The sequence below is a fragment of the Hypomesus transpacificus genome, chromosome 1, assembly GCF_021917145.1.
Source record: "Hypomesus transpacificus isolate Combined female chromosome 1, fHypTra1, whole genome shotgun sequence".
Classification (NCBI taxonomy): Eukaryota; Metazoa; Chordata; class Actinopteri; order Osmeriformes; family Osmeridae; genus Hypomesus; species Hypomesus transpacificus.
In genome coordinates, this window is record NC_061060.1 from 10,396,159 (window position 1) to 10,407,269 (window position 11,111).

Here is an 11,111-nt window from a genome sequence, read left to right on the forward strand (position 1 = left end):
TCTTAAGATTCTGGGATATTTGGGACCATGTCTAAACACGCTGTCGATAACAATAGCAAATGCTAATGAGCTGTTTCATACAAGGACAAGTTGAACTGACACAGAGCATAAAATACCATTCAGAGGCTTCATATAACACGATTGCTTACTATAAAAACTCAGTCCTGTTGCTGACTGTCTAATGTCTGTTTTTTTATGTACTTTTACTCTGCATAGACCTCTGAGCCATTGTCTGACCAGACTGCACACACAGACACAGACATAGACACAGACACACACGGAAGTTTTGAATTGTCTCAGGGTCAGGGGCCAGTTTCCATAGGGAGGGGAGAGGTGGAAGGAGGGGCATCACTGACCTCTCTTCAATCCTCTTCTGACCTCCAATTGACTGCCTTGCCACAGGTTCTGATGAAGGAATGCAGAAAAGGAATTACAGAACAGCCCCTCAACACAGCAACTATGACATTTGAGATATTATATACACAACACATCACTTCTGCATCATGTATTCACAGTCTAGACTACAGCCTGCAATGTGTGTGAGTGAAAATTATCTTAAATATATTTTGTTATTCTTCTTGTGAAGATTTGCAACGTTGGATAATTGGTGATTGATAGGCATTTTCTTAACTGCAGGACATGAGTCAGCAAACTGGCAGGAATCTTAGCTGTTCTAAACGGATTAAATACACAGGGCCACATAAGGCATTTCCTCTGTAAGTACATCAGTATGCCCGTCAGTGTTATCACGCCCAAAACACACAATATAGCAGAAATCTATCAACTCTGTTGAACGACCTATTCAAAAACACGCATTTACCTCTTTCTCAAATACAGAGGAAATGACTTTATGGTAGATGTGTTATAAAGAGGTTTCAGGCTACGTACAGGATTTTAAAGTAATGCAGAGGACGTGGTTGGTGGTATGTATGGTGTTGAAAGCAACAACAGTGAAACTCTTATTTGTGTCCAGTATGACATAATACATTTATTCCAATGCTGTCTATGTCTTTTTTATTGGCTGCATGGAACCATCTGGCATGTGCAACTATATGGTGTAACACTGTTGAGTAGCTCATCCTTCCCACATTTATGTCTTTATGATCATGTTTTATAATGTTATTACTGGCATTTGAAGTGTCATTCTGGTAGATGATGTGGAAAATACATAGACAATACTTGATCTCAGAGTGGACTTTTTAACCTGAGTGTAAATGTAAAACGTTGATAATTTTATTCTTTTACAGCAGTGTCTAAACATTAACTTTATAGGAAAGAGTTTAAGGGTGTGTCTTAGTAACTGATTTTGGAATACAGAGAGTAACATATATATATGTTATAGCCTACAGGGAAGAGACAGCAAAGCAGACAAGAAGTCTATTATTAAGAACTCAGAATCTGTTGTCACCATAGTTGTTACTGTTTTCTCAGTAGCCCATTCTTGTATGTCTGGTATGTACAGCAAGAAACACTGCCAATTCATAAATTTCCACTTCCCATTACTGGATATTAACCGATGCATAATCATGTGAAACTATAGGAGTGGAACTAAATTGTGATAAGGACTTGGAATTAAGTATTTTCCCAGCATCTTCTTTTATCTACCACAATCTGAAAAGCCCCCCCCAAAAATACGTGATTGAATGCCATTGGCATTGACGAGTAGTTAGGACACATGATACCGTAAAGTAGTCGTGTTTAGTTATAAGGGGGGCGGACGGAGAGTTGAAGTCAATCTCATCTTTTGCGCACACTTTCAACAGTCCGTCTGGAGGAGCGGTCACTTGACGAATTCTCCCCAAACTTTCATGAATTGCTCGTATTGGGTAAGTTTGCTTTATATACTTCAAATAACACATTCCATTCAAAACACGTGTACAGCTAGTTACGTAAGAATGAACCGGTTACACAAAAATGTTTTACAAATCGAGTGGGCAAAGCATGAGCTTATTCCATGACTGGGCACTAAATCTCTCGATATATTTACAGTTTACCATACCTTTCTCCCGGACATATCCACACTTCACACTATCTTTTTCTCAATCATGAAAAGTCACGACAATTAGTAGAAAACACTTTTGAAGTGAAATTACGATTGTTTTTATTAACCTTCCGGTTTTTTTTTGGGGGGGGGGGGGGGGGGGTGTCCCAACAGAGACGTCCCAGACAGAGATTTTGTAACATTTCTACATATATTGCATGTAGCCAAAGCCTTGGTACCAGACGGAGAAGATGATCTCCACCATCTACAGCAACCTGCCACAGAACCACTCCGTTTTCTCCTCTGGGTATTCCAATGACAGCTGTCGTTTCAATGAGGAGTTTAAATACATCCTGCTGCCTTTGTCCTATGGCCTGGTATGTGTCCTGGGATTAGTGCTCAACTCTGTCGCTCTGTGGATGTTTATCACCAAGATGCGTCCGTGGAACACCAGCACAGTCTTTATGTTCCACCTGGCGCTGTCGGACTTCCTGTACGTTTTGACGCTGCCCACACTCATCTACTACTATGGAAACCGCAACCACTGGCCCTTCGGTGTGACCGCCTGCAAGATAGTCCGCTTCCTGTTCTACGCCAACCTCTACTGCAGCATCCTCTTCCTCACCTGCATCAGCATCCACCGCTACCTGGGTATCTGCCACCCCATTAAGGCTCTCACCCTGGTGAAGTCACACCATGCCCACCTGGTGTGCGGCCTTGTCTGGGCAGCGGTGACTGTGTGCCTGGTACCCAACCTGATCTTTGTTACTACCACTACCCGGGACAACGACACGCTGTGCCATGACACCACTCACCCGGAAGCCTTCGAAGAGTACGTTCATTACAGTTCCATTGTCATGGTGTTGCTGTTTGCCATTCCCTTCTTGGTTATTATGGTATGTTACTGCCAGATGGCTCGGGCTCTCTGTCGGCCCAGACGAGGCTTGTCCCCTAGCCAGCAGGGGGCCTCGCGGCAGAAATCCATCAAATTGATCATCGTGGTTCTGGTGGTGTTCGCTGTGTGCTTTGTACCGTTCCACATCACACGCACCCTGTACTACACCTCTCGCCTGCTGGATGTGAAGTGCCAAAGCCTCAACATCATCAACTTTGCCTATAAGATCACCCGGCCGCTGGCCAGCGTGAACAGCTGTATCGACCCCATTCTGTATTTCCTGGCTGGGGATCATTATCGATCAAAGCTAATGAAAGCTCTGACGAAGAGAAGTCAGGCCACATTCAGTCGTTCGGGCGCATACATGCAAACCCGGCCCCAAGGCAATCCTGACATTGCCCTGGCTTTCAAAACCCCAGATGTTGACAGGTGTGAACCGGAGACATAGAAGTATGGGAACTCACGTAGACTCCTATGGGACATCATCCCGATATCTTGAACTGATAGATATAAATGACATGAAGGGTTTGTGCTTGTATTCCTGACTGTATATAACTGCCCGTGTTTAGGTGGCCCTCTCTCTTTTTGCATAAGAAGGCACCAGTCACTGGGCTGATACAGAGGTCAAATTCCTGCGTAAAGGTGGTGTGAGTTGTGTACCCTCAAAGACCTTACAGGAAGATGCTGATTTCAGGGTTGAAGGGTTTGAGGCCCACTCTATCGTCACTGAAGTAGACAGTGAATATACATATTGACCACATGCACACACTCTTCTGTTCTGTCACCAAGCCAAAGACCTCTAGCTCTTAGACAGAGTTACTTCTGTTTTTCTTCTTACTCCTCCTTGTTGCGGTCGCAGTGTTAGTAGGACTAAGTTCAGATCTTTTCATCCAGGAAACAAAACAGTATTTTTCCCCCTCAGAGACAAAATACACCTCCCAGTATTACCACAGAGGAATGTCAGTACAAAGCCTATTATGTGGTCAAGTACACGGCTCAGTAGGAAGGACAGATATATAGCCTATATAGGGTGACCAGATGAAAAAGAGTTTTTGTATTGCATGCCGCACTATCTGATCAAAACAACAGTACTCTCTACAGTCAGAACTCGCGCAAGAAGGTGGAACGTAAGGGAGATACTCTTTCCAAAACTTGTAAGGGCGTAATAGAGAAACACAAATATCCGAAGAGGCAAAATCCCGGAAAATTTTGGAAACCCTGCCGGACGCATTTTTTTGGGTAAAAGAGGACGTCTGGTCACCCTAGCCTATATCAGCTTCTATTGGATTGCCACTCTGTGAGAGGTGCACTAAAATTACATGACTAATGACAAAAATAAATTATGGCGAATGTATTAAAACACTACTGTGGAAAGGTTTGGCCTGAATTAATAATCAACAGAGGAATTTAGCCAGTGACTCAAACAGTGAGGCACTGTGTTCTCTGAGCACAGAGACCCAGAAGCTGTTGCAGGTTCAGCCTGTCAGAGTGACCGTTCCAGCTGTTTCTGTTACTGAGATGTGCTGAGAAGCTCCACAGCTGTTTCTCTCTGCAAGGAGAGTACATCAGTGATGGCTGTCTGTCTGTCTGGCTGGCTGGGGTTGTGTACAGGCTGGATGGCGTCTCCATCCTAGAAGCCCACGCCTTGACAGGGGACATAAAAGGTGGGGGGTTTCCATTCTGCTCCCTTAGCGATTGAGCGATAGCCTGTTTCCTCATCATTTCGGGGGTATTTTCCAAAAAGTATTTCAACATGTGACTGGCTGACTAGTGCTTTTGTTTTTTTTGTGAGACTTGATTGTTAGATTTGCTCTGACTATTGTTATAACCGTGGAGTGTAAATGTGGTCTAATTCAGTTATTTTATCAAATATTTTTATGGTTGACATGTTAGCAAAGATCCTTATACTACAGTAGGTTCAATCTATACCAGGATCACACGTGTCTAAATCTGCTTGTAAAAATTTAACAATGTCATTAAATATACAATCCATGGTTGTATTCTTTGGAAATGTATTTGTGTGTCAATAATTATAATTGATTTAGCCATTTTTCATTCATCTGTGATATCTTTTTTGCATCATTGCATAAACATTGAAACCCATCCAGTTTCAATGCAGCTTCGAGGAGTGATAAAGGGAGTCTATTGGAAACTTGATGACGTGTATCAAAAATGCGGTGCCATAGGCGTAGGTCCTCCATCAATCAGATGGGGAGACCTGAGGAAGTCAGAGGAAAGGGGTGAGTAACAGAGCCCGGAAGGGAGCTGGTCCATGCCCTTGCACTGGGCGCTCCGCTCACAACTCTTTGAGTCTTTCCCACCCTGCATGCCAAAAATACAGAACTGTCTCCCAATGGAAAATACCAGATGTGTATCCAGCTGTGTGTATCCAAACTATTGTTTGCTCTGATGTGAAGAAGGACCTATTCTATAGCATTAGATGGAGACATATTATATCTAGAGCATAGCAAGTGTTTATAAATTCATGTTCAGGATTCAAGTTCAAGAATATTCATCAGTCGACTCAACATGGAACCACGTAATATAAACTATTAGATGAATATTAGCGAAATAGCGCCTTGCTGTGGCCTGACTCCAACTACACATGCAAGTAGCCTAATTAATACCCGTGGAGACAGCAGTCATCCAATTTAATTATATATATATATATTTATATATATATATATTTGTATTATAAATTAAATACATATGTACTGTGTATTTTGTAACATGCCGAGGTAAGTTCTGGCACATATTGGTTCTAAATTCGTTGTTTTTCATTTGGGCAGCAGGTGTCGCTACTGTTTTTTGTAATAACATTCTAAAACCCCTTTGACAACGTTAATTGGTCAACTATCTTCTCTAATGAGTAAAACAAGATATCTATAGGGCTAAATAAAAAGCGGATCCAAGAAGTTAGCCCATAGTCTGACATTTCACATTACTGTAGGTTTAATGTCTGCGGGCCTACAGATGGCCACTGAAAGGCATATCCTGTTTGAAATAAATGCACTTTTAAATAATTAAGGGGCGCATGATTAAAACCCTGTCAAACGCATGCTTAAAATAGACTACTGTCAAAGTAATTGGTTTCAACGCAGATTTTACCGATTTGTTTAAAATAAACGTTGATTTGTGCAAATGCGGACAAATTAAATTCGTCTAACATGTCTACTTGTCCCATTCCATGAAATCGACTTGATTTTGTACATGTTAGCAAATAGTCATTATTTGTCATTATTAATTAATACACCTCACTCATGCATTGATTCAAACTCCCTTTCCTTCTCGATGGAATCCTTGTTTCCACCGCGAGCTGACATGAAAGGCGTCTCTTCTCTCAAGGACAGAAGACGCAACGCAGGTGAGGGGGATATCAAGGTTGAATGCACTAAATGTCCTACATTGTCCTACAGAATCCCACCTATCCAAAAATTGGAGCGATTCAAATAATGTATAAAAGTAGGTTTGACTGCCCGTGATGTATAAGATGCAACGGAATCTGTCTTGAATATGAGGGATGTCTCAAAATGATGGAAACGAATTTTCTTGATATTTAACATGAATGCTGCCATTTTGGCCTGGTATATTTCTTAAACTAGTAGGTCTATAATCACACTACATCACAATCCACAATAACTATAAATGCAGAAAATGTATCCTAATGTATTCTCAGACAATGTGTGTTAAGTATTGTGACATTGGCTTCATAATAAGCAGAAAACTATTTAGGCCCAGCTCACCCAGGCAGGAATTTTCAGTGTTGTAATGTTTGTGGAGCTTCATGCATTTTTCTGTGTTCTTCTCTTGTTTGGCAAATTATAGACTGGAGATGAAGGATTTCAAGGACGCATGGACTACAATTTAATCTGAGAGGCTGTGAGCGGAGAGGAGGAGTGACATAAGGAGGGGAGAAGTTCATTATCCCGCTGAAAAGGAAACCGATGGCTTTCATGGTCACCATGGTTACCAGCCTTTCTTTCACCTTCAGACCTATGATAAGGTTCTTCACAGTATTAAGCACAATTATTGGAAAGTGAAAAGGGAAAATATTGCTTTTCAATACTAATAGATGCTGGATATTGATTGGCATGGCGATTCAGGAGGAGCCCTGCCCTGGACGTTTTACTTGCATCGTTCTGTTCAGCTTGTTAAGGAAAAGTCCATTTTAACATGCCCTAAAAGTTATGTTTGAAATGCTTTTTCCACAAGAGTTATGAGGGACACTGTTCAGCACTGTTCAGACTGTCTTTATTTGATGTCAATAGGTGATAAAGTACTTAAAGTAGACAAGTCCCTAACACAGACCAACATGCCACTGAAAAGGAAGGCAGTGGACAACACAATATTTTACAAGGGGTTAGTTGAACGTTGATTTAGCATTAATTCAAAGCTTATTTAACTGGAGAGTTCAGCATGAATCATTAACAGGCGAAACCCCTTTCCATCCTAATATATAAAGCATTAAAAAGCATAAATACACAACTTTGTGCTTTGTGTCATTAGCATGTTTTTCTGCCTCTGAGTGGCCCTCAATGCACTCTCCCACACAATGGCGCCCCTGACCCTGGAGCAGTGAGGTCAGGGCCAAGCACAAGGGTGGCCCTGGGAGGGGGGGCAGTCTAGTTGGAGAGGACCCTGGATTAGCATAGCGACATGCAGGGGAATAGGCAGTGAGGGTCTGGGGAGGTGCCTGGGGAGGAGGCATGTGGGTAGGGCGGTGGGTGAGGGGGGAACGGGGCAGGGTGGAGCGGGGGGTTGGGGCCGGTGGGGGGGTTCAGGCACTACTGGCAAATTGTTTTAACCCCTATTACAGAGATGGCATGGTGCTTCTCTTATCTAGGCCGCTGCAGCCTCTCATTAATATTCTGGACATATGGCAGCGTTTTCTGTATCATTGTCTATTAATGGGTGGGATAATCACTCATTCAATTATCAGACAGTCAGCGAAAGACCAACCCTGACTTGCCGCCCCTGGTTCACACCAGCGCTGGAGCCAAACCCGCGCTGCGCCCGTGAGAAGGTGAGAGCGATAGCAGGGATTACACCATATTAGACACTTTAATAAGACAGGCAGGAGGCATGATGGGAAACTGGAGGACTCTGCTGGCTAAACACGAAACATGACTGAACCATGTATCAAAGCGTAAAGAAGGATGTTGAGTTTTCTTTTTTTCTGGTTCTTTAAATTCATTATTGGATCATTCACTCCAACCTCAGTGTGTGATCAGGGTTAGGTCATTGGCTGTCTTTCATTTGATCATTGGATAGTCTTGCACCCAGATTTTGAGCCTTAAAATGAATTAGTCCTTGCTTGACCTGTGGTCAGACATTGGACCTGATAGTTCTGTGTCTCTGAATCGATTTCCTATCCTGCAGCTTGACCCTGATCCCTGTAGGGCAAAGGTCTGTGGGCTGATCAAGTGCAGCATTCATCCATGTTGATCTGTGTTTTGTGGGCCCTGTTCCTGGTCCCTGTGTCTGCCTGCTGTGGAGGGCGTGGCCTGGATATGAGGGGGATACGGAGACGAGAAGGACCTTTGGCCTGCTCTGGTCTGCTGGAGGGACCTTGTTGTCTCAGCACACTGATGTGCATATTAACACCCGCCCAAAAAAGCATTTTTACGAAGACACATGCGCACACAGAGACACACACAGACGCATATGTATGGATTCACACACACACACACACACACACACACACACACCTACACACACACACACACACACACACACACACACACACACACACACACACACACACACACACACACACACACACACACACACACACAACTCAAATTAGGCTTTTTAGTTATACGCTTGTACAACCAATTTCGTCCTTGTGGCTGGGTCAGAAGATTGGGGGGTGCATGCAGTAGCAATGGGAGAGTTGGAGAAGAGTGTTAAAAGATAGGAGGTGAAATGTTAACAAAATCTTATAAAATCCAGAGTTTGATAAATGTTAGCATGTGGGGTGAACAGCGGTGGCGGTGGCTGCGGAAGGCCTTTGTTGGAGGCCCCATTTTCTCCTGCCGAGCCTCGCGCTCACAGGGTCAGCGAAGTTACGAAAGTAATTAAAGCTGGGTGATTCACCGCCTGCTGCAGAGAAAAGAAAGCAAGCTGTCATTCTGATTTAGAAAAATAAATTACTATTTTAATAATGGTGCGAGATGGGAGGGGGTGAGACGTTTCGAGTCTTGGTTGGTTGGAAGAGGGAGATGGGGGAGGGTGTGTGTATGTGTGTGTGTTTGGCAAGAAAGAAGGGGGTCCAGGGGATTGCTGGCTTCCTACTTATCAATAGTTGCAATTTTTTGAAACCGCATCGGTAGTACATTGCGAGAGCACAAGTGTCCTTAAAAAAAGAAAACCCTGCAACATTAACATACTGATTTCATGCGCGTGGCAAAGGGCCTGAGCCAATATCAGAGAGGACTCAGCACTCCTATTGTCTGCTGGGACTCTGGTCCCCTCTGATATGAAAATTCAATTATTTTATAACTAGATCTGGCGCTGGGTTTTGACAGTCGACGGGAGCGCCTTCCCAGCTGCATCAGAGTGGGGGCCCAGAACCTCCTGATAGCGAGAGGGAGGCCTTTCAGGCATTGACATGTTTTTGGGGGACAAGATTACCTAAATGTGTTGCATTTAAGGAATGAAAGTTAATCTAATGCACTGCCATTATCTCACGAAGGTAATTCGAATACCATCCCCAATCTGTGTTTACTTGTGCACACGTACTCACACCCTCATTCTTCAGCACTTTGAATCTGATTCCCCTGGCAGTCTGCCTCCAAACACGCTACGGATGTGTTCATTTTTCAAATGTGCATATGCTTAGCAAAGTAGAAACTGTATCCAACTGGAGGTTTTTTTCCTTGAGACATCAGCAGTTTGCAAGTAGTAATTCTATTGGTTGTGGACAGCCCCGCTCAGTAAACATATACATAGTACTCAATATCAAGACAATTGTCTATTTAAATGACAGTAGGTGTACCGAGCTATAAAAACGTGAACTGTTTTATTTGCAAGTCTCCTGTATGTCCTTGGTAAAAGATAGACAGTATACACTATGCCAGGCATTGCGGTATAACAGTGTTCTACTCTTCTTTTTTCCATTTGGTAAGATTTCAAATCAAAATAATGAACATATTTCAAAACAAGCTTGGTGGTCTCCACATTGATGCCTTGAGCTGGCCTACTGGCTTACCCTAAGGGCTGGCCCCATTGCTGCCCTTGCTCCCCTTTGTGTGTGAGTTGTGGGAGAGGGGGTGCAGAGGAACAGGAAACACCCCTGTGTATAGCCCCATGCTTCCAGAGCCTTCCATGGTGTCTTATTAACCCAGCGCAAGGAGAAGACTTACCTGCTTCCCCTCATTAGTCCGAGCTGGAGTACAAGCTCTGCTAGCAGAAGAATAGAAGATTAATTAGTATTCTCTGCAGGGGGAACTGCCATTAGCACTTAATTAGCAGCAGTAAAAGTACCATTCAGTCAGGGGCCAGTTAGTGTCCAACACAATATGTTCCGTGTCTTCTCCCTGTGTGTGTCACGACTAATGCTAAGGAAAGGGCCCCTTTTGTTGGGTGTAACGTGCGTGTGTGTTTGTGAGCATGTGTGTATACGCGTGCTTCTCTACATATGCTTGCCAAGCCTGTTTTGTGCTCATTGTATTGTGTTCACCATCCAATGTTCATCTGATATGCTACTGCTCGCTGCCAGGAATGAATGAGGAGCTTCTCGTCTTCCTGGTTTATGAGCTGAGCTGAGGAATAAGATGTTGGATTTAATCCCAAGAAATCACATCCTGTCTGGAGGGAGACAGTACCTCTAAAAGCTGGCCTTTAAGGCATTAGATCAGAAGTGTGTGTGTCCGACCCATTTGAGCAGGTTTATGTTTATATTGGAGTGCTAGCTTCCTCTGGCCATTCCCTGCTATAGCCAGTGAGTGTGGAGCTGTGCTATCAGCTGACAGTGCCTCAGGGTGAAGCTGTAATAAGCTCTTTAACACGGGTCCCAGAGAAGCTCCTTTGATCTGCTGAGACAGGCACTGTTCCTCCCTCTCTATGTTACCTGTGAGGACCGTGATCCAGAGGACAGGCCAGGGAAGAGGGACAGAGGAGCTTAACCCCAGCCTTCCTTTCTCCCCCTCGGCCACACCAGCCCGCCCCGCTACCCGCCTCCTCCTCCATCGTGTCCCCACCCCTGGTTCACCACTGCTCAGTGGAACAGTAGCG

The 11,111-nt window shown here is 43.8% G+C and overlaps 1 protein-coding gene and 1 long non-coding RNA gene across 3 annotated transcripts; both read left to right on the plus strand.

Annotated features, from left to right (window-relative positions):
* Positions 1–1,536: 1,536 nt before the first annotated feature.
* Positions 1,537–4,887, plus strand: p2ry4 (pyrimidinergic receptor P2Y4). 2 transcript variants are annotated; one of them, XM_047018393.1, is made up of 2 exons: positions 1,537–1,826; positions 2,206–4,887. In XM_047018393.1, exons 1-2 carry the CDS (start codon positions 1,809–1,811, stop codon positions 3,322–3,324), a joined length of 1,137 nt encoding a protein of 378 aa, XP_046874349.1. In that variant the 5' UTR covers positions 1,537–1,808; the 3' UTR covers positions 3,325–4,887. The 2 variants fall into 2 exon arrangements, with proteins under 2 accessions (XP_046874349.1, XP_046874358.1); XM_047018402.1 differs by having other exon boundaries at positions 1,540–1,826; positions 2,156–4,887.
* A 33-nt stretch (positions 4,888–4,920) lies between these two features.
* LOC124466771 lies at positions 4,921–7,285 on the plus strand. The gene is made up of 3 exons (XR_006955996.1): positions 4,921–5,116; positions 6,222–6,240; positions 6,702–7,285. It is a non-coding gene; the product is annotated as an uncharacterized LOC124466771 (long non-coding RNA).
* The last annotated feature ends 3,826 nt before the right edge of the window (positions 7,286–11,111 follow it).